Raw genomic sequence first — 24,248 nt, forward strand, 5'->3', positions numbered from 1 at the left:
GAAAGATAGCGCTGAAGTAGAGTTTTCGGAGAGGTAAATACAGTCCCCGTAGTCACTTACCGGCTTCTTGGTGGCCACATACGACACTCCCGCCTGGTGGACGATGAACAGCTGAGCCTCGTAGGCGGAGTCCGCCAGGTTGCTCACATTGATGCGGACCTCCAGTTCTGTTTCATCCAGGATCAAGGTGTAGTCGTTGCCTAATGGGTGAGTGAAAGAGTGAGCCAGGGTTACAAAAGGTAAGTGAGGTCGGTACCCAAGGTATAGGCACTGCAACTCACCCGAAGACTGTGTGATGTTCGGCTCCGCCCGTATGACCAGGTTGCTCTCGCAGAGATCGTCATCGCCGCAGTCCTTCTGGAAGGTGCCGTCGAAGTCGATGTGCGCCTGGGTCTGGTCCAGTATCGGGTTGAGGCGTACCAAGGCGGAGGCGGCCAGTGGCGGTTCCACCAGCGAGTACTTCAGTCGGAAGCGGACCGGAGTCTGGATATCCCGGGTATTCGCCTTGATGTATCCCGTGATCGACTGGCAGTGCATCCTGCCGTCCGTCTGCACCGTCACATTCCGGCTGAGCACGTTGCTCCGCTTGTTGTCCCGGTCGAAGAAGACCCGCGAGAACTTCTTCAGGTGATCGAAGGTCTCCGTCTCGACACTGTAGGACAGCCGGAGCTCCTTGCTCTTCTCGTCGTACGGGTCGATGCTGCAGCAGGCCTCGAAGGTGAAGCAGGTGAGATTGCTGAGGGGGTCGGCGAGGCAGCCCGGCTTATTGGGGTCCATGTTGCGCAGCTGGTCGCGGACCACATTCGTCTGGATGCTGATGATGGGCCTGGCCAGCAGGATCACCGCTGCCGAGGAGTTGAACGCCCCGATCACCACGTCCGGATAGGAGTTGTCGTCCAGGTCCGTGTTGCCGGATATCGAGATGCCAAAGGTGCGGATCGGCTGGCCAGTGGGCATGACGCCACCCAGTTCCGAGGCCGCGATCTTCTGGGCTGGCTTGGCATTCAGCCCCTGGCTGGAGCCCAAGTATATGTAGACCACACCGTTGCCCTCGTAAGGAGCTCCCACAGCCAGATCCTCGCAGTTGTCCTTGTTCAGGTCCCCGATGTTGGCCAGGGCCAGCCCAAAACGACTCTCCAGAGCTCCCGTCAGCTTGAGGGTGTACTTCAGGGGCAGCGTATCCCGGTCGTTCTGGTACACGTACACGGCTCCACCCTCCGATTTGGTGAAGTACAGAGGAGCTGCCACTATCAAGTCGGGTCGATGGTCACCATTCACGTCGGCGGTGGCCAGTTCATAGCCGAAGCTCGAACCGAACTGCTCACCATCCAGGGTCAGGTGAACTGGTATTGGGTTATTGGTGGACTTGTCGAAGATCAGCACCTGGCCGTGGCCCTGGGAACGCGGCGCTCCAGCCGCATACGACATTTGGCCAAAGAAGCGGCCGCCGGTGACCGACATGCCCAGGTAGCTGTACTTCTCCACCTTCGACGTGGTGTCCGAGTGATCGTTGTAGTAGGTCGTCTTGTCGCGCTGCAGGTACTCCCCACCCACCTGGGTCACCCAGATGGAGCCGCGCCACGTATAGGGACCGGGGGAGCCCAACACCATGGTGTCATCGTCCAGCAGAGCGGCCGACGTGCCCGCCTGGCACAGTCCGTAGTCCTCGTGTTGCCTGGGAGTGGGATAAAGTTGGGATGGTTAGGAGGGGCTACCACGATCATCCCTACCTTATTCCATTCTGTTTTAAACAATGTATCTCTATTTTTATTTTGCACATAAGAAATAATTAGTTCACAACGTAAAGCCTCTAATTTTGTTATCCCATAACATTTGATTTCCAAAAACACATTATTGGATATTAAGAAAAGCCATTTCCATTTATATTCCAGTTAGTTCCTGAGTCATGGCCCTTTGCCAAGGACATTTCCTATCCATTTTCACATAACCCCGGTGACTAAGGCTATTCCCGAATTGGGACATTAACAGATGACCGCGGTCAACAAAGGGGCTCTTTCGCGTATCTCCATTTCCCCGACATTTGTCTATTCCCGAATGGAGTTGTGCCTCGGACATTAATGGATGACCAGGGTCAACATGGGCCTGTTCCTTCGGTTCTTCACCTCTTTCCAGCCATTTGTTGCCCGGCTCTTTTTATAATTTTTACCCCCTGCCTCTTTACGATTCGAGTTCGGACACGCGACTGCCAGCGCGGTGAAAAATTGCATATTCAGAATGATGACAGGCCTGCGACCCCCTCCCCACACGCCACCTTTGACCCCCGTTCCCAACCGCTCCCTGATTTCGGTCATCGTGTGGGTGCGGGATCCCCCCAAAGTTCTCCCACCCCGCGCTCCTGCCATTTAAATAAATTAAATTTCACCTTTATGAGTGTGCGTTTTTGCCTGCAACGACGTCATCGGTGTCACACTTGGAGTGGCCCAGCCCCGACCTCCAAAGACCCCCCCCACTCGGTGCCACACACGCTGAATGCTAATTGGGCGAAGCACCCCCGCATTATTCATCGCCGGAGATAATTCACCTTGACACTTTTCTTTTTGTGCCTCGCTTCCCTGCCAGGAATAAAAACAAACAGGCAACTGACCCTTGTCAAAGGGAAAAGGGGAATGGGAAGTTGTGATGACCTCAACCTGATAGTTCGCAGCTACCAAATTAGTCTTGCTATTTGATATATCTTGACCTGCACTACAAACTTATCAGGTGTTGGGATTCCTTGAGATCTACTTATTCCTAAGGATACAACATTGTAGGCCTACTTTCAAAATTGGCATTCTAGGAAGCTTTCAAATGTCTTACCAATCCTTATCAGTCACCCTACTTATAGAGGCTTCTAGTTCTTGGAGAAAATAACACACTGGTGGTTAACCGGAAATAAAGCGAGCTCCCTAATATTATTTTATAGGACCCCAATAAGAGATATGAAACCCCTCGAACTCCTGGACCATCTTCCGCCCTTGGAATAGAGTTACTCACCTTTGCACAGGTCGTCCCTTGCAGGGCTCGTGCACCTCTTCGAACTGCAGATCGTTTGTCAGCAAATAGCAGAGACCCTGGCCATAGCGGTTCTCCCGAACGATGTACATATAGCGATGGGCGCATACGACCACCTGAGAGATTATAAAGGTGTATAAGACAAAGGGGTTTTAGCAATAGATCTATATTGGGAAATATTAAAGAGTGATTACTATAAACTTTATAAGGAATACCATTTAGTCAGAAGAACTTTAAAGGACATCTACAAGCTCGTAACCTTCTGATAACTAACTAAAGTTATATCTTAAGATCTTCGTATCCTTGTATTTTCAGCTTATAGTCGAAGTCTCCTTGGGCTTACGGATGTTGGTACTCACCTTTCCTCCGGATCCGTTGGCCTGCAGGGGACTCGATCGCACCGTAACGCCCATCCATTGGTCCTCCTTGATCTCGTCGTTACCGGGCGGTGAGATGATCTCGCTATCGAAAGCTGAGCGAAGAGCGGAGAACGGAGAGCGGAGAGTTCGGGGAGCGGAGATTGTGCAGGTCGCGGACGGAAGAGAGAGAGTGCAGAGAGATATTCCAATGTTAGAAATTGCCAAAAAAGATTTGCAACGTGTGGGCGTGTGTGTGACTGTGTCTTCGTGAGTTGTGTGTGTACAGATGTGTGTGTGCGTGTCAGCAACAACAATAGAATAACATCAACAATAACAACAACAATAACGGTAATAATAATTAATAACTTGTAAAATCTAAGAGTAGTATGCGTTATCAAGAGTATACATATATGCATATTTATACATGTGGTAAAACAACAGTAATCATTCACAAATTTACATATGTACAGCAGGGTGGACCTTGACGCTTTTTATATTTCCTTTACAAATGGTCCTTTGGCATGGGGCAGCATTGTTAATGAGTCCTCTTCGCTTTGTAGTAGATTATATTTATTACTTATTCACAATGTGGAGGTAGTTTACTCATGTTTTATTCACTGAATAGTTGTGTTAGGCCAGCAGAGTAGTTATGATTTACATCTATGATTTTTAGGGTTTAAAAATACCTGTTGATGTTGGATTGAATTCGAACCTACGTACATACAACAATGCGTTTGATGTATACCAATGCTCCTATTGAATGTTTCTTATTTATTTGCAGAAGATGATTTATGAAATGTTGAAAGGTGATTTGATAAATTTGGTGTATAAGAAAAATGTTAAATTGGTTGAATTGTAGAAATTATTGCTTTCTTCCCTGGTAGTTTTAATAGATCCCTAAGTATAAACACATATTTGTTATATTTTAAAGTGGGTTAACAGGTCCACCCCAGTGGCCAACTCGAAATTGAAACGAAAGCTGTGGAGATGCAAATTCAAGCCGACTTCGAACTCCCGACAATTCAATTATTTACAGCTGATTCTCGGGCAACATGTTTTTGATGATTTTTTTAACGTTGGCGGCAAGTTGCACAAAGGGGAAAAAGAGGGGAGGGGAGTAAACAAAAAATTGTTGATTAAACGAAGCATGAAACGAAGCAAAAGAGCCGGAAAACAAAAATGGAAAGCGCAGCCGCAACGAGAGAGAGCCGAACGAAATTGATTTAGAATGCATTTTAAAGCATCAAAGTGTTGAAATATGATAAATGATTATTTCACTTGCACGGGGAACAGAGAAGGAGAGAAGAAAGTGCACAGAAAAAATAATCCAATACTTTCGGATTGATTCCAAACTCAATTAAAAATATTCAAAAAATTAAAAACATTTCTTTTTTAAATGCCAATACTGCTTATAAATAATCTCAATGATTTTCTTAACGAACCTCTTCCTTTCCAAGATCTTCACCAGGAAAATAGATAATAGTTCAATATTAAACAAAAATATTTAAATGAATCACAATTTCTTTCGCTGCAGCGTTTTCTTTTCGAATCTTTTTCGGTTGCCTCGGGGCGTGGGTCGTTCTTGACGGGTTTGACGCGTTTTAAAACGCGCCCGTCCGTCGCGTCTGCGCAGTGAAAGTCGCGCAGCTGGACGAGTCGCCCACTGTCACTCCCCCTTTCCACTTTTCTTCTGCAATTTCCCCCTTTTGGGCGTTTTTGACATTGGTTAAAGTCGAACAGAATTCGGACTTCTGAGGGTAATGAGGCGGCAAAAGGGGGCGGATGGGTAATGTGCAGTAATGCAAGATAGGCCCACCCAAAGCCCCCTCTTTCACCGCCCCCTTTCTCGCCCATCGAAAATGCCGAGCTATTTTCGCTCAAGAATTCGCATATGCGCTGTATTTTTTACAATGTGCAGTTATTTTTATGCCATTGCCAACATTTGTTTGCATTTCAGTCCTACACAGCAAGAAATTATTTACCCGTTTTAAATCATGTCATCATGAATTAAAAAACTATTCATATTCGGCGATTTAAGTAGCTGTATCTTCTAAGATCTCCTGGAAAAATATATTGAAGTTTAATCAAAAAGTTAAGAGTAATATTTTATAACACGGACTTTGGTTTATGAATGGCTAAGATACTTTGATTTTCAGTAAAACAAGTTCTTGAAATAATTGTACATTTTGTTTCCGTGTAGCCGTTGTTCTGCTTTTCGTTTCGGTATTTTTTCTGTGCTCATAGCTTGAGAAATTTGTCACGTTCTGGGGCGGCGCCGTTGGCAAAGCCCACTTCTTCGTCTTTTGTAGGTTTTTTAGACCTTTTAGATGCTTCTTCTTGCAACGGCCACGCTCTGATTGCCAAAACACAAAGAAGAAGAAAATGAAGTGGAGGAAGAAGAAGCGACAGAAGAACCCCGGTCACAGCGGCGAAAAATGCAGCCGACCCAGTTCCATATTAACACTCGGGTGGGGGGGCCATAAGCACCCAGCAGGGTAAAAGCGCAAATGGATTTGCATGCGAGTCGAGACTGCAGAAATACGGGGTACCCTGTAATAACAAATTCTTCGTAGGTGCCTAAAAAGGATATCATATGATATGATTTCATTTTAAAGCACTGAATTGCTGAAACTGGTAAAGTTATTTAAACTTCTATGTGAAAATGAGCTATATTTGTTTTCTTCATTTATTTTGAAGTGACGCCATTCTTTAATCACTGCACTGCGAGTTTCTGGAAAAACATATGACACCCTCTACCAGGGTGTTAAGTGAAGCACCCGGCTGTCAGGGCTTTATAATTAGTGCTAAATGAGTCGCCAATTGAAGCCGCCGAAAATGTGAAGCCACGTTTAAGGGGCTTTGGGATTTTTCAAGAGGCCCCTTTCCCCTTGGTTGTGAGTGAAAATTCCGAGAATCAGTTGGGGCATGCTAAAGGAAATGGTTAACATGTGACGTCGATAATGAAGTTGTCGCCGGAATCGAAGCGTGCAAAAGGCCCCAAACACAAAACTGAAAAATGGTATCGTATTTTTGCTTGTGATTATTTTAAGCTGAACTGGATAAACGGGGTGTAATTATGGGGTATATTTATTTACCATAGGGTCTTAGGAAAAAATATGTGCTCATTGCAGAACCAAAGCTTTGTCAATACCAAAGTCCTCTTGACTTTATGATATCACATATTTCATAACTTGGACTTGATTGTTATGAATTGACTAAAACATGTTATAGAATCTATTTAGTTATCACTTTCCACTCACTTAACAACCACAAAGCCTTTCTTTGACGATGGGTTTAAACAGTTAGTAATTGTATAAGCCTGATAAAGTTTGTTTAACTGCTTGATTGTAACTTTTCAAGAGGTTATAATAATCAGAATGATTGGTCCCAGTTATATCAGAATGTTACCCTATTTCAAAGACCAATGAACTAAAAATCGCCGACCAAGTGATACATATGTGATACTTGAGTAATTATTATAATAATAATAATGATAATACAATATAATAGTAAAGCATATTTGTATTCAAACATTCATAAGTGTATTTCCAGAGCTAGATGTGTAGTTTTAGTCAAGTTTCTTAGGTATATTATATCTGACTGCAATTAGTGCGCGCATGCGTGGTAGGTCAGTAAAAGTAACAGTAAAAGTGAGAGTGAGAGGCTGAAGGAGAGAGGGCGGGAGAGCAAAGCAATATGGCGGCCATAGGCATGCGTGCGTGACTGTACATTCGGTGATCGCAGATATTCAAGATTTGCGAAAGATACAATTATGTACAAGCGATTTATTTACTTGTTGGGAGAGGAATTCGTGAATGGGTGCACTGAATCGAAAGTATGTTTAATTCCGGGGTTAATTTAACAAAAAATAAAGTAGTTAAGTGAACGAATCAAAGCGCAAACCAAAGGTATGGAAACTGATTAGGGCATACTGGTTATATATTTATAGGTCGATTGAATACTGTATGGGTGTTAGCGGTTGCAATGAGATGCGCGATCCTCGATCGGGAATCGGGTAATTGGGATCGGTTTTTGGTGGGCAATACAACAATTAAAGCACCCAAAACCACTTACTCTTATTCAATTGAATCTCATATGTTCCGTTCGCTAAGGGATTCGTTCGTTCGATTTATCGAATGCAAATATCGAAAAGATAGTCAGTATTTTTGGACAGTTGGATTTGGGCGGGTTAGGATTTCAGGTTGAGGTTGAGGCAGAGACCCAAATGAATTTCCCAGTTATGCGCACCGAATACGGATTTGGATTTTGACAAAACCAAATAAATAAGGGGAAGAGAAGGAAAAATAAAACATAAGAAAGAAAAAAGAGAAAGAAATATCAAATAATTAAAAATTATATTAAATGTAGTTTTTGATATTATTTGTGTTTCATATTTTGAATAAGATGCACAAAAATGGATATCTATACAGTAGGTACTAGAGGGTAATACGAGTATATACGAGTAATTAAAATGTGTGCTCATCATGTAAACGAACGATTCAAGGACTGATCGCTTTTTAGTTAATCGTACGATTCAAAAAATGATCGATAAGAGCGATTGAATAAATATCCGATGAGAAAACCCTTGAAATAAACGGGGAATTGATCACACGAAATTTTTGTGGCCATATTGATTTGGGAAAAGTAAATTTTCATTTCCAATGATTTATCGAATTAATCGCTTGCGATATCGCCTGGTTATCGATCACAGCATTCCCCCCTACTTAAAATTATAAGCAAAATAGTTCGATTAAGTGTTAGATATGTTTAGTCACAGATCTTTGTACAGCATTTGGCAATCGTTTATGTACAATTCGCAGACTAAATCGGGATCCAAAAGAAAATTGGGGTAAACTGAAACTGCGAATCGGTAAGCTTCGCTTGGCCCGGTTGACCCTTGACCCTTTGGCACTCCGGTTAGTCACTTGGCAGTCGGGAGCGGGATTCAGGATTAGCGGGGTTACCACGCAACCGGACACTACGACTATAACTAGGTCTATAGGCGGGCATGTAAATGTATGAATAAGTAAGACTGGCACAGACCAGTCGACCTTCACCAATGGAACGATGTGGATACGGGCTTATAATAGGAAATAAGAAGGGTACAGATACCAAAGCTTGGTTAGGAGTTATCAACTAACTTGAGATTATTTACGTACTCTCTAATCTTTTTTTAATTTTGACTTGAACTAAAAATAAAAACCTAGGAACTTAAGATGTGTTTCATTATCTATGACTATAGATCCTAGTTGTTTTGTATCTATCGTGGACGTGATTCACTTACATCGCCTGCCATCGGTGATCACTTGTTCGCAGTCACTGAAACTTTGCGTCATGGGACACCGCCAGAGGGCTCCGGAATGTGAGGTGTTCGGCTGTCGATTTTGATCCAGTGGGGCTCCCACAAGAACACTGCAAAATGAAGAAAAATAGATATTACAAACATGAATTATTGGGAGTAATAATGTATAGGATCCAACTAAAGATCTCTTTGCCTCAAAGAACCTGTTATATCATATCATATCATATCATCTTGCATTGATATTTTTCAAGGATCTTAACCACTTTTCTCATAAATGTGTGTTAACTGCAACATAGTATAGCCACCATTTTGGGTTTGAACTTCTAGCAATTACCATGTTATCATAATCACTCAACCAATATGTATTTAGGTGTCTATCAATGCCAAACGTTGTGGACTTTTACACTTGGCTGATATTTTCGATCATATACATAAGATATCCGCTTCGGCAACATTTTGTAGACTTTAACACTAACATGATATTTTTGATTTCCGCTCAGGTTGAAAATTACAGAATTTAAATGCGAAACACCTGCTATGCCGAGCTTAACGTGTTGGCAAGCTGAGCCAACCGCAAATACCTCCCAAGACAAGCGATCTGCGGTCAGTCGCACTTCGGATCTGCTGGGTTATAGTTACATACGGAGCCATGGCCAGCGACTAATTGCGGGTCGCCCCTTTGGCTCCGAATGGTAATCGATTTTAGGTGGGTTCAGCGCAGACTCAGCGACAATTGCGCCTTGGTTCAATGCACTTCAGCTGGCTCTTTGGATTTTATATTTTCGGGGCTTGGCCCTGCCGAAATGTAATTACTCCGGGCGATAAACGTGTGCACCGGGTGGGTGTAGATTCGTGAAGGGGTCTTCGGGGGCCTGGGTGCGTCTGCACGAAAGATTTCGCTAATGAGCAGTCAAATCGCCGGGCAGTAGCGAAAATCCCAGCAGGACATGTCGATAAAAATGTAGAGGGCGTGTAATGAAAAGGGTTGAAGTATCTTAAAGATACTTTCAGTTCTAGTTCTAGTGCCAAGCAAGAAAAACTTGGTATTTACTGACAAAAATATTCCAAATCGATTAAAGACAGATGAAAAGACCAAATGTAGGCAACATAAACACTAAAACGAAGCCCACTGAATGTGAAAAGGTATGACAGGGAAATACTAAAATAAGCCTAATTGCCGATGCATGAAAACCATGAGGGGGAAGACATTTCCCCAGCGAAACTTCGCCAAAAGGCATTGAAAACATGGCAAAAATTGGCTAAATGGCAACAAAGTAGGGCCGGCCAAAAGGGGGTGGTTAAATTGTGAAAAAGCAAACAAAATAAAAGAAAACCCGAAATAAAAAACACCCACGTTCGCTCGCTTAACGTGTTTAACATGAATGTTCATTATCCTGCCGCCGCAAGCTCAGCCATAACCCACAGCAACAACAGCAACATGCAACGTGCAGCGTGCAACAACCGCTGCAGCAACAACTGCAACTTCTGCGACAACAACAGCTGAAATTGCATGTACGACAACTACAAAACACGAAGGCGAGGATTGGGTTTATGGCGGCCATTAAGTGGCACCTACACACCACCAAAGAGCCGTGCACAGGGAAAATAATTTAAAATAAAATAATTTTATTAAGTAAAAAAAAGGGTATATATGGACAACTAAAAAATTTCATTTAAAATGTATGTTGTATAAAAATATGAAAAGAATGTCTTACCAATCTGTCAAAATATAAAAATTGACTGCTATGCGGTGGGAATCGAACTCGCACCTTGGTTTTTTTATTTCGAATTACAGCTTATACACAGCTAAAAGATTTCTTTTCTGATGGTGCTGCCATAAAATTCATTTTATTTAAAATATTGATAGGTTTATTTTAACTTTTCAGATATCTTTTTTTTAAAATTTTCTTTCTGTGCATCAAACCTCAGCCATCAACCGTCACAGCAGCAGCATCAACAGAAAATCCGAAGAAAAATCGAAAATAAAAGAAATCTTTAAGTGCCCAAAGGCGAAACTGGTGGCCAAATTGCCCATGGCGGTGGGTGAGGGGCGCAGCGGGGGTGGTGCTGGGTGTGTTGGGTGTAGGTGTAGGTGGTGCAGAAAAAAGGAACTAAGGAGAAGGAGCCGCTGCTTATGGGCGTGCTCCAAGCTATCGCTTTTGTCGCCTCACAATTGACACATTTGCCCGTTTGGCGGTCCGAAAATCACAAAAGTTGCCATGGATGTTTAGTCAGTTAGATTTTTTAAAGTCAAGATTGATCAGAAAAACAGTTCATAAGAAATAAATCTCTCATTCTTAAGATAAATAATTGAAATACAGATATAAATCATCTCAAATCTCCAGAACTGAGTTAATTGGAAGTGAAAAGACACGCACTCCCCCAAAAATTAAGCAATTAAGCATTTATTAGAAGGAAAAAGGGGTCTATACGATAATCAAGCTACAAATGCATCGCGATTTCTTGTTCAATTAGGTGATGTAACCCCCGGTCAGAGATTCCGAAAACTACACACATATGTTTAAATTAATGTTTATGAGGAAAGAGACGAGGAACCTGTTCCCTGTGAACTTCCCCCCGAAAAACAGAAAACTAGATCAAAACCCAGTCCGACTTTCTGGCCGGGTTAGACCTGCTCTCCCCTTGGTTTTCCCATCTTTTTCACGTGTTTGTCTGGTGGTCATTAACGCTGACACTCGGATTGCAACAGACGTGAGACTCAGGCCCAGACCCACCGACCTGACCTGACCCTGTCTCATTTTCGTTGGTTTTATGGCCGGCTTTGCTGTTGACCCGGTCCAATGTCTCTCTTGCTCGCGGCTCGGACTGCGTGGACCGCTGAGGCTGGGCCCATTTAGCAGGTGCCTGCATTTCCCGAGTGGCCAGGGACACTTGGTAAGGGACATAAAACACGAGTCACATAAATCTGGCCACCAAACGCCGCTGGCTGTAAATCTTTTGACATGGCCCGAGTCCATAAAACAGCCCTAATGATCTAGCTGGAATTTCGATTTCGTGGAGACGGCGCTGTGAAGTGGGCGGCGGAGCTGGGAAACGAAGCTATTTGATTTTTTAGGGCTGCTCTCCGGATTCTGGAGCGGGTTGGTTTCTCCTCTTTTATGGCACTTGCCACTTAGCTTATCAATTAGCGGGCGAGTCGGGGGAAACGGGGTGCCAGGGGCTCAAGATGGGGACTGATCCCCTCAATTATCGTCGAATCGTACAAATAAGAATGCTTAAAAAACACTCAGCCAATACATCTTAACTTGTGGTTAGTCACTGAAAATAAAGAGTCTGTTCATAAGACATTTCTAATGAGTTCCATTACATATAATATATTTCATTTAATTTAGAAAATAATATTTAAGTGTAAAGTGGTCATTAAATTCTATTATATTATATACCGCAAACACAATACTTTCTTGATATTTTCTCTCAGTGCAGAGACTGCTCCACTCGCTGGTGCGCGTGCAATTAAAATCCGATGACGCCGAACCTCTAGCCCTAGCTTTTGGTGGTGGATCTGGCCTGGATCTGAAGGGTATAGTGCATGGGGGGTGGGGCGAGTGCGGCATTGGCGACGACGACTTAGAATGCATTTAATTACATTTGAACGTTAATTGCCGCTTTAAGGCGTCGCGCGTGTCGCCTCAATTGCCGCGGTCTCGAAAACCCTTTCAAGTGGCCTTCCACCAACTCCCCTGCAGACCAGCCCTCCTATAACCCATTGAATGCATCCATCCATCCAGCTATATGCACCCCTCCCACCACCCGCAGCTGGAGAGCCTCTTGTGAGAATTTGATTGAATAAAACCGAAGAAAGCGGGGGCAGGGGATCCCCTCAAGTCTTGACTCTAATAGAAAAATTCAATTATTATTTGTGCGGAGTGGAAGGGGTAATAAAATCGTATCGTAGAAAACATGGGTATTTTTTAATAAAGAAAGTTATCGGTTTCTTATGAAATGTGCGGAATTTCTTTCTCTGCTAGATAAGTAAAAACAAGGTACAACTATTTAAGATGTAAGGCATGTTTCTAGCTAACATTTTCTGGTAATTCAATTATTTTAATTTTAGATATGGTAATAACTTATTTAACTGGCTTAAATACACTTTGTTGGTAATTCATTCCATGTTAAACCAAATACTATTCAGTGTTTATGTTGTACCATTTATTTACTTATTTTTTAAACTCATAAAAAGTTTGTTTTAAGAAACATTTTATCAAATATTCATCGCCCGCCTCTTGTTTTCGCTCCACTTGCTCACCCTTCGATTTTTGTTTCCATCGAAATGAGCTTATCCGCAGACTTATTTTCGTAGCCCCCTTCCGAGGGAAGAACTCCCCGAATTGCATTTGCCAGAATGCCAGTACTTTGTTGTCTGCCTCGGGTCCCCCTTCTGGTCCAGCTGTGTTTGCCTTCCTTTCCGTATTTTTCGGTTGCTCAGACTCGTTCTGCTGTTTGTGTATCTTATTAGTCATGATTATCACAAGTGTTCCCAAGTGTTCGCCCTCGACCAATCCCCAATATTATATCTTTAAGTGGTGCAGCATCGCCCGACTCCACTGCTCAGCATATTTATTTATTATCATTTGTCTGCCCCAAAGCAGCCACAAAATTCAATTCATTTTCGTCTCCCCGTGACCCCTGTGAACCCTCTCGCGGCGGTGTAAATATTTATGGATCTGCTGGGGACAAAGATGGTGCATAAATGTGTGGTCATGTGGATGGTATGTCTCAGCTGTCTGAAGAGCACCCTATTCTAGGATCGATCTGTTTCCGGGCTTCGAATTTCTTTCCGATTTCGCATTGGGCCTGGGTGAACTACTTGGAAAACTAATCTTATGGCGCCAGTGCGATAAGATGCGAGTGCTACCAATTAAATTGGCCTGTTACACAGAGGGAAATTTGTTTGCTTTGGTCATAGTATTATATTCAAGATAAAATACATAAATAAATGAAACTCTATTTAAACTCTATTATAACTTCTTACTTCTCCAAATAAAGTATATTTTTAAATTGGGAGGTATGCATATATTTAAGCTTTAAAAAAAGGGTTGAACCAAATATATCGATAATATCGATAGTTGTATAGTGAGTTTTCCAGTTTATCGGTTATTTTATAACTTTATATTTACAATTCGGAATTTGCCCTGGGGTGATTGTGCCGATTGTGGTATACATAATACATATATTTTAAGTTTTTTTAGTCCTAAAAAATGGTTTCGAACCGGATCTATCGATAATATCGATAATTAGACAGTAGTAAGTACTGTACATTTCATTTTTCCCCGTAAGGCTTCCAGCTTATCGCCTATTTTATAGCTTTGTATTTGCATTGTGGTATTTGCCCCGAGGCGATTGTGCCGATTGTGCTGAGGTGTTGCCAGGTGATGTTGTTCGGGCCTAATTATGCCCGCAGGCCATTCGGCGTTAGTCACGTCCCGCTCTAGGCCCCTCTATTCCCCTGTGTTCTTAGGGGTAAATCGCCGGAGAGCGGGATGCGTGATTCGCAGGATACTTCCTGCTGCGACAGGATGAAGTTATCGCAGGAGGATGAGGGTCCTCTACCTGAACTCTTGTTACCTGTCCGATCGGAATCGAAGATAGGCGACATGCGGTGTCGTTTACCTGCAGCTGTCTTGGAAACCAGAGGCAAACACTCCATGCTGCAAGGCCTTCAAACTGAGGCTGTGCTCAGCCGGCTGTCTCTGCAGCATTTGCGTCAAATTGGAATGCGATTGTCCATTGTCGACTGCCGGTTTCCCACTCTCTGGGTCTCCCTATGGGGGCCTGTAAACTGACAGCCACAGCAGCCAAAATCGAATTACGCATACGGAAAGCCGGCAACAATAGCAACAGAAGCACCGAATTGCCATTGCCTAATTCAATTTGCGCATTAAGTCGACAACTCGGCGATGACGATTGACACTCGCACCACGGGCTCAGTGTCAAAGTCAGCCGTCAAGTTTGCGTTTTTCTGGGGCACAGCAACAGGGAATACCAGTAATCCGAGGAAGAAAGTGTATACATATAAGCATTCTGGAGAATTTCAGGTTCTTAAGATACCAAATAAAAAGAATATTCGGATATATTTGACACTCGAGTTTCCTTATTTACTTTATTTCTCTCCTAGTCTTGTATAATTTTTATTAAATATCCCACAAGCCACTTTATTCTCAGAAAGCATATTTTTATGCCATTATGGCACATAGGTTTGGGGATTCGTTCTTCATATTTCGTTCCCTAACCTTGCGAGGCATCCGATTTCGTATTATTCCTATAAACTCCTCCCTAAATGTGGCACTCCCTTTCATCGCCCCCACTTACGCGCTGCATATTGCTCGAATCATCGGATCCCTCAACGCGACGCAACCTTACCCAACCCAATAACCCGAGAGATTTGTCACTTCTGAAACTACAAAATACATCCGACAAACAACAGCGAAAAACATACTTCAATAAATTTGTCGGTTTTCGGGTTTTCTTTCATTTCGATGGGGAGTACGTTCGGTTTTGTGTTTGAGGGGTCGCCGCGGCTTAAAATTCAAGACGGGCAGTCGCCGAATGCGCATAATTTGATGGGATTTGGTTAAGTCATACGTTGGCCGGGGGGGCGATGTTTCGGTGGGCGTGGCATGTCAAGGTGTCGCCATGACGCGTGTGTCCAAAGAAAGACGCGGAGATTTCTTGTCCGCATGAAGTCATGCCCAAAAGTCGTAGGGCACCCAAGGCCCTCAAGGGTTTGCGTCTGTTTTTCTTTTGGATGGTCAATCATTTGTTTTTGTTGTGCAGGGCGGCCATAGATATCGGATCCCATTAGCTGACATCCGCGGATGTTTCAATTTGCACAGGGCCAAATCCAAATCAAAATCTAAGTCCATAATGGGAGGCAGGCACGCGCTTCCGCTGCGGGCCGAGAACATAATGTGTCCATTAAATCGCAGAACAAGACGCCAGAAAAAGCAAAAGTGGGGATCTGGCCAAGTTGATGACGCCTTCGATGGCGCCGCCAAGAAGTGCGGAAGCCCCCAAAAAAGCAGGCGGAAAACGCAAATTAGGAAGACCGACATGTCTAACACTCTGCTTAATCACTACCAAACACTTAGATAAATCTGGATAAAACACTCGGATGGTCGTAAAAACTGGTGGAAACGTGTCTTAGTACTTAACATACCATCCGAAGAAGTTTGGTCAGAATGTTTGACTCAACGTTCCCATGACGCTTTAAACAGGCCAGAATGTGTTCGGTACACAGAACAACCTGTGAACAAGAAAGTCTCTTAATTTTGTAGGCCCAAACATTTAGTTTTTTTAGCATTACCATTTGAATGGACTTCATTTTGGGATAGATATACCATGTTAAAGTGTACGTTACACATTTCAGTTGAATTAAAATAATAATAGTAATTATTAATACTTGCTTACAGCCTCTTTGTTTATTTCAATAAGGAGCCGAAATTAAAATAGGGTAAGGCCTAACAAGCGCTCTGGGAAAATCAGCAAACTGCGCACTTCGTTGGGCGAACCTCGTTCCACATTCGATTGGGTCATCGCTCACGGCTCGTTAATTTGGCCAACCAAATGGGAAATTGATACAGGAAATGCAGCCCCGATGGGCCTAGTGCTAACTGATAACTCTGCCCGAAATTCGTGCGTTGTCCGCAGCTGTGCGGCTCTGATTAATTGTGGGTCAACACAGATGCAGATGTTTGCTCGCACTCGATATATATCTCGCTGATCTACATATGGTTTCGTATGTGTGCGACCGCTGGAGCGTTAAATTGCCGCGGTAGCCCGCTTAACCGCCTACCCAGATACTCGGCTACCCATCGAACCAAACCTCCGACCCACCAACGATACATTTGCCCAGCTGCACAGGGAAAAATGTAGCAAAGCTCTGCTGGCTTAAAAAATTGGCGCCCAACGTGGGGCTTATATGGTGGATATATAGTTGACATGCTTTCAACACTTCCGTTTATATATTTATTTTGCTCATCTTATTTACAAAGATCTCCGGCTTATTTGATCTATATAAGAGAACAATTTAATATTAGTTATTAACACATTTTTCTCAGTGCAACTGTGGGATCCACCGCTTTAACCGTCAACGTAACCCAAGTAGCACAAATTGGCCCGCGGCTTTGCAGCTTATCGCATTTTGTATTTGGATTTTCTCGTTGTTGTTGGGAAAGCGGCCCAGCGGTTTCATTTCCATTTCCCCCAACTCGCGAGCCATTTCCATTATGAGAATTGATGGCAAGGTCAAGCGGTTGGATCAGCGTTCGGAAATTTGTCTCTGGCAAATGCGCATGCGCAGCTTCGGGCCTGACTCTATGTCTACAGTCAAAACTGCCTAGCTTCAACTATCAAGCAGGCACTTGTTTTAGATACTTTTTGAAACACGTTTAAATTAGTTTATTTACTAATTGGAACAAGTTTGGTCAAGGAATAACTTTATTTGAGGGGGCAAGACATAAACTTTTAAAATATGTGACTTAATGAAGTTTGACTGTACTGGTTCGCCTCCCTCTTTTGACTTTTGCTTGCTCTGCTCATAAATTGTTGGTATACAAATTGTAGTTGCTCCAGGCCTTGTAAAGATCAAGAGTTTTCGAAAAAGGGGAAAATGGAGAGTATGGGAAGGTTGATTAATTTGATAAGCCAAACGATAAATATCGCTTGCCGGTTAATGGAAGCAATCCAATTAATTTCTAACTGTTTGCGATATGGACCTTAGACAGGGAATACGGAAGACTAGAGATTATAGTGCGTGGTTCACCTAATCGAAGTCAATTAATCGATTGTAACCGGTGGGCTATAATCATGTTAAGGGGAATTTTGTTCGATAATGTTTGACTAAGATATGGTAAAGTTGTAAAAGCTAAGCAGTTTTTAGAATTTGGCAATAGCATCTTTTATTATTAGGAATAGAAAATTATTGACACTTTCAATGTTGGGATTGAGTTTTTTTAATATTTTACATTTTACTTTTTAAAGCTTATTGGTTTTAAAAAAAATTGTATGCTAGCATTCTACTATGAGGATTTCGAGGGATACGAAGACGAAACCGCGGGAACAGGTCTGGCCTGTTCCTATACATATCTCTTACTTTATACGGGTGTTGTGTGGCACATTTATGGGAACTGACATGGCGACAATAAAAATGTTAACACGCCTATGCCCCAAAAGAGAGTGAAGAGCAGGGGCCCTTGAAGATATAGAGGGGCATGGCCATATTTAAACATAATTTCGTTTTTTATTATCCTTTCATGACAAAGACGAAGCCGCTCCATAAACAAATACACGCATATATCCATATATCCAGAAGAATCTGAAGAGGAGGCGAAGAAGGCTCGGAGACAATGACGCTTAATAGCGGTCGCTGAGTGGAAGGCAACTGAGGAAGGACCCATACAGAAAGAAAATGGGTATTATACGATGTTGGAGTTAAGGGTTTTAGGAACTACAAAACAAACATTACAAATATCGAAGACTAGAAAAAAATCTATTTTTTAAAATTAAAATAGATTGGTTTATATAATGTTATTTCGTCTGAAAAAATTGCATTAAGAAAATAATAATAAGATGTTCCCTTTTAATGAGAATTTAATATTTCATTAAAAGAACTTGATCGTTTTTTTCTGTGTAAAAAAGAAGGAGGCAGAGAAGAAGAGAGGGAGAATGGGAAGGCGAAGGACAACAAGCAGGGGAAAGGTGAGCGAATGCCGGTGAAGAGGGAAACGCCGGCATAGGTAAACAAAACAACTCGCTGGCAGGTAAATTACAAACAGCAACAGATGAAGGGGCAGAACAGCAGAAAGACACTGAAAGAAATGCGGATCTCATGAATCCTCAATATTAAGGGACTTGCTTTAATTAAAAGAGTTCTGATACGAAAAACTATTATAACTGAGGTAGTACAATTACATCTTTAACATCCCTTTCTTTAGTTCTAAAGAGTTTACTTAACTTCAAACGTTTTTTTCTGTGTATTTAGCTCGAGTCGCCTCTTTCATAATTTAGTGTTGTTTTTGTCTGGCTCTGGATTTGAATTTGAAAGAATCTCGCGAGAGAGAAAGAGTTCTGAGGAGTAAGACAGAGAGAGAAACTGACATGTGGGGCCACACACGGCGAAAAGTGGGAAAGAGATGGGGAGCAAATAGGGGGACAAAGGAAAGAGAGGGAACTATTATGAGTTGGCCCAGGATTTCCCAATTTCAGGTCATAATTTGACATAATTTTTGTTGCCATTCATTTAACTACAGTGAGCCCTGGCCTAGACTAACATGCCTGTCGATACAAGCAGAAAAAAACAAATTAATTTTGAACAAAAAAACCCTCCAATGGATCTTTTACAATATAAAATCAGTTTCCCAATCCAAAAAAAGTTACTAACTATATTAGAATTTGGCATAGGAATTTAACAGATTTTTTTATAAAATATTTACTTTTAATTAAAATACATTCTGTTTAGGACACAAAATACTTATTTAATCTATACAATTAGGCATCCATCAGAGTCATCTATAGCCAGTGATGACTTTGCCCTACATTGCACTACTCATTCTATTAGGCGGTATTACCAAATACTGATAAGATACGGGACAAAGCCTGATCGATGACATCGCCGTGTTATCACTGTACTGCAAGGGCCCACAAAAAGGGGTGTTCTCGCCCGTTCGCCGTAATTGCGGGCTGTTTGTCGTATAAATTTTAATTATGTCGCCATAAACTAAAACGAAAACGACACACCCCTCCGCCCCCAAAACAAACCCGAAAAAACATTTTTGCGTGCGTTGCGTTTAATGTTTTTATTTTCCTGTTTTCGCTGACCGCAGTTAAAATTGTTTTATTTTTTTCGGTGCTGTGCTTTTCGGTGGTGTGCGCATAAAATTTGCATAAATTACACGCGTCGACACTGACAAGTAAATTCACTTCGAAGGCAGACAACCCCCCTTTGGGGGCCGCCCCCTTCGCAGCCCGAGGAGCGCCGCCACTGCTATTGCTTTATTTTTGTCACATTCGACGGCAGTTAGTCGAGTGCTGTTTTGGGCCATTATGTTAATGAGTTTTAATTGAAGAGTCCGCAATATGAGCATATTATTTATGGCTGGTTTTTAATTTTTTTCTCAAAAATTTCCATTTCATTTTGGCCTCATGTGGGCGCCTGCAGGGGGTGGGCACTGGCCGGGGGATGGTGGCTGGCTTAGCATGACTTTTATGTGATCAGCAACACGGTCTGGGTTTCAAATTTCCATATGGCATGGTGAATAAGTTATGCTGACTTTCGGGCGCCCAAATTAAGTGGATTATGTGGGTGAAAATCACCATTAATTCCTGCCCCGCCACCAAAGGGACCAATTATCCTGGGTCTTTTAAAGGAAAAGATTTTCTCATACTTTATTTTCTAAATCGAAATGTTGTCGCATTTGAATTACCAATGACTCAGGGGCTGCTAATCAAAAATGATCAAATTGGGAAAGTCCAAAAAGTGTATATTTGCTTATTTTAAGTGTTGTATTTGTATGTATTTTTTGTACTTTAAGTCAAGCAAATATAAACAAACTTGAAGAACTCATCGCAACGGAAACCGTGATCACTGAAAGTAGTTTGAGAAGGCCCTGCGCAACTTGCTGAAGACACTGAGTCCGCCTGGCGCCGGGTTCCGCCCCTTTCGAGGATTGGGTTGACCAGCAGGGTCGTCCTCGAGGCGGCCCAAGTGCCAGCGGATCTGCAGCTGGCCCACCACCAGGCGCTTGGCCATCAGAACGCCCCGCTGCAGGTGCTCCGCGGAGGCGAAGCGCAGCTCCAGGCCCTTCTTCCTCTTGCGGTAGGCGGTCATCGAGCAGAATCGCGAGAAGATGGACAGCAAGTGGTCGTCGCTGCCGGGCGGAAAGTCGTGCAGGCTCAGCCACTCGTTGCTACGCAGCTCCTCCGACGAGCTCCTGGTCCTGGCCTGCTCCACATCCTCCTCCGGCCCCTGCCCGTTCTCACTTCCGCTTCCGCTCTGCGAACTCTCGTCGGACATGATGAGCTAAGAGTCCTGAATTTTGTGGTCGACTGTTTTTTTTTCAGGTGGGCCAAGTTATACTCTTAGTTACTTATAATGTGACTTTTACTTCTGAGAAGGTGTGTCTTTATTTTTCGGGTTTCCCAAAAAGTATAGCTAAGCTAATTGAAGTTACAATTTAAAAGTCCATGAAAATGGCTCTTATATAATTCAGCGAACAAATTGATATTTAAAAGTCCAAGACAATAGCTCTTATACAATTAAGTAAACAAATTGATATTCAAAAGTCCATGTAACAAAACGTGGAAGGTAAATGATAAACAAAATTGCAAAGTAAACATTAAGACTTGGTTTTAAATTTCGCAACTTCTTCGCTCTTCCGCTCTTACAAAAGTTTATGTCGAACAAATTAAAAAAAATACCCAAGTACTTTGCGGATTCGCAAGAAATATAAAAGGGTTATGCATACTGGATACGAAGGACAAACGTGTGATTATCAACGTACGTATATTTTGATTTCTGTTATCAAAAATGCAAAAAAATACCCAAAACGCTATCGAAATAAGCGGAAGAGCGTAAGGAAAAGATAATAAGAGAGTTGGCAGCTGTTCAAACATAAAACTCAACCTCAAACACTGGCAGATATGTGTTGTTCAGATATTTTTCTCGATAATCGGCCACAACTTCAAAAGTACTTCAAGTTAATGTATTTCTCTCTTAGCCGAAGCATTAAATTCTTAAAAAAAAACACGCTTATGTGAGATATGATCGATATAAAACCCAAACTTTACCATAATGTTTTCAATACCATTTCATATTCCATGGCCCATGGACTTGCTCTGCACTATCGAATCTGGAGTAGGGCTAGGCCAACATATGCACAGTATCTGACAGATACTGCATATGGCATCCCAGATACTTCCTGCTCCCCTTTTTCATGGTAAGTGGGTCAAACATTTGGGGGCCATACGGCCCCAAATTGTTGTATTTTCCGATAGACACTATCAGTGGGTGAAAGGGAAACAAATAATTCCACTGGATTCGGAGTAATCATAATTGTTATGTCCATCGCGATTGAACTCTAATCCGTATCGCCTCATTTTATGGATGGAATGCTCGAGTGTGCTTATTACCAGGCCTTCAGCGTTGTTTATTTTCGAGGGCCCTTCGTTTATTGTTGCTGCGATCAGTGGAAATTCATCGCATCCGGAGGAGGCAATCAATTTTGAATTCGATTTGCTCTTCGTTTGGTTTTTAGTTGGCTCACAAAAGCATCCAATGTTGCCCGCCATTTGGAAAACAAGAGATTTGATTCAGAAATTAAGCAGGGTTTTGAAAAACTAGAGTTGTACCATAACAAGTATTGATACATTTTATATAACATTCCCTTAATTAATTTTTAGTTCTGATTTAAGATAAATTATCAAATGAGATAATAATAAAATCATGTGAGAAATCGCCATTCAAAGAACTTTTATTCTATAGAAAAATGTCATTCATAGCCTTATCTCCACTGGGACAATTTTCATTCAGAGCCCCGCCTGACAAAATCTTAGCGTGGGCTTAGCACTTGAACTGCGATAAGCTTTGAATCTGGAATCAAAGCGAATTCTTACAAATTCGCCAGCTTTGGAAATCAATGCAAATTCCGACGGCCCCGCAGTCAGCCATAAACATTTGCAAGTTCATTAGGTCCGCTGACTTTTATGGGTGACTGTGATCGCCGGGCTAATCTGAGAGTCGCCTACACGGATATTGAAATACTGGGAAACTCGAAAAAAGCAGGCATTCTTGTCCCCAGATATTCAAATATCCCCTTTAATTTTGCACGCCCTGTGCATGCATCCCTCCATCTCCCTCGCTCCTCTCGTAACCCCTATTTCTCCCTCTCGTTCTAACATTGTCAAGTTTCCGTTTGTAAGGGAAATTCTGTTGACTCTGCGAATTGGGGGCGCAAAAACCATTAAGAGCTTCAACGGATCACAAGCTTTAACTCAGCAGCGGGAAAAATATTGCTAGGTAGGGATAGGTAATCAAAATAATACGAGGTTACTATTGAAAAGTGTTGGAAAACTGCAAAGTATTGGTTGAAAACATTTTAAAGTAGTAGAAATCCCAACTTACATTGCCTAAGCAATATTATTTTAAATTAAAACAAATAAAAATATATATAATAATATTTGGAAAATATATATACCATTTTTTCTAATGATACATAGGTTTTTTTTTTAAGATTTTGAAAAATAAAAAATATATAAAAGTTTTATGAAGGTCTCTAAAATTCAGGGATTAAGCATTTTTTATTAACCCGATAGTTTTTAAAAAAGTTTATGAAAATTACGAAAATGATATATTTTATCAAGATCTATAAAATTCGGGGACAAAGCTTTTTGTTATTAACCTATAGTTTTTTTTATAAACTATTATACAAATTAAGAGAATTCTATATTTTAAATGATATTTTATGAAGATATTTTAAATTTTTTTAGAAAATAATTACTTTAGAGAACTGGAAGTTATTTTGTTCTGTGTCACAGGCGTGGAATCTGATCTCTTTGCATGCTCAATTAACTTTGTGAATTCTTGAGCCGCCGAACTTCCAGCGAATTTGAGTGCTTTTGCTTTTGGCTGGCACGGTGGTGCAGCACGGCTTGGCGGCTCAGTGGTGGGGCAGTATGCAGTGGTGCAGCGGTGGGTGCCTGGCAAATTTATCGCTCTGCCAGAGCTGTCAGCCTGATGAGCGTCGACATGGCAGGCCAGAGCCAACAGCAGAGGCTGCCAAGCCACTGCACCACCCGCTCACCCACCTCCCCTTGGGGAACCACCCCCTCCCCCAAGCGAAACCACTCAAACGCAACTACAACTGCAGTCCTGTCCAAGCGAATGCTCGTTAAATGTGCTCAAATTTGAATTTCAAATGCATTTGGCTGTTGCTGCCGTTGTTAACATTTGCAGAAGTGCAACACTGAGAGAAACTCAGTTTTCAATTATATTTTAGTGTTTCTAAATATTTGTTTTTCTATAAATGGCATTTTACTGACTTTTTTCAATCCTAGAGGATGATTCCACATTTACAAATTAATTTATTGAACATTTTTCTTGCAATTTCAAGTTTTAAGAGTTATATTTTAATCGCTTCAGAAATTTTGGAAAAATACTTTTAATTAAAAAGCTCAGAGTATATTTTTGGAAATACCAATTTAAGGCTATATAAAACAGCAATTTTTTCACATGCAATAGTGAATGATGTTGCTGCTGCAGTTGCAATTTCTGTTGCCACTGCAATTTCTGCTGCACTCGCATTCGCAGTAGTTGCTGTTGTGTGGCTGCCTCATCTGCCAGTTGTCAGCGGAAGTGTTGATGAATTTATTTGTCAAAATCGCATTAAGCGGCTGACTTAATGAAACCACCACCGTCGCCATTACCACCAAAAGCAGCACCACCCGCACTCCTTAACTCGCATATCTTTATATATATCTTTGTAAGACCATGTCCCTGCCAGTGTTTCCCATTGTGCGTATTTGTGTGGCGCTGATTGACATTTAAATGCAAACTGTCAGTG

The 24,248-nt window shown here is 42.1% G+C and overlaps 2 protein-coding genes across 3 annotated transcripts in view; both read right to left on the reverse strand.

Annotated features, from left to right (window-relative positions):
• LOC108033062 (integrin alpha-PS1) overlaps positions 1–24,248 on the reverse strand; it is a 52,595-nt gene that overhangs the window by 2,640 nt on the left and 25,707 nt on the right. Inside the window, exons 2-7 of one of the 2 annotated variants that reach the window (XM_017107220.3) lie at positions 8,656–8,783; positions 7,446–7,478; positions 3,372–3,484; positions 2,995–3,128; positions 282–1,675; positions 61–200 (exon numbers count right to left, since the gene is read on the reverse strand). In XM_017107220.3, coding sequence (XP_016962709.1) covers positions 61–200; positions 282–1,675; positions 2,995–3,128; positions 3,372–3,484; positions 7,446–7,478; positions 8,656–8,783 — 1,942 coding nt within the window. The remainder of the gene's footprint in view (positions 1–60; positions 201–281; positions 1,676–2,994; positions 3,129–3,371; positions 3,485–7,445; positions 7,479–8,655; positions 8,784–24,248) is intronic. The other variant, XM_017107222.3, reaches the window with a different exon arrangement.
• Positions 20,197–20,859, reverse strand: LOC108033065 (uncharacterized). The gene has a single exon (XM_017107225.3). The coding sequence runs from the start codon at positions 20,702–20,704 to the stop codon at positions 20,273–20,275; it is 432 nt and encodes a 143-aa protein (XP_016962714.1). The 5' UTR covers positions 20,705–20,859; the 3' UTR covers positions 20,197–20,272.

The sequence above is a fragment of the Drosophila biarmipes genome, chromosome X (assembly GCF_025231255.1).
Source record: "Drosophila biarmipes strain raj3 chromosome X, RU_DBia_V1.1, whole genome shotgun sequence".
NCBI lineage: Eukaryota > Metazoa > Arthropoda > Insecta > Diptera > Drosophilidae > Drosophila > Drosophila biarmipes.

Coding starts and splice junctions, on each gene's coding strand:
- LOC108033065 (XM_017107225.3), bottom strand. CDS start 20,704: ATGTCCGACGAGAGTTCGCAGAGCGGAAGCGGAAGTGAGAACGGGCAG.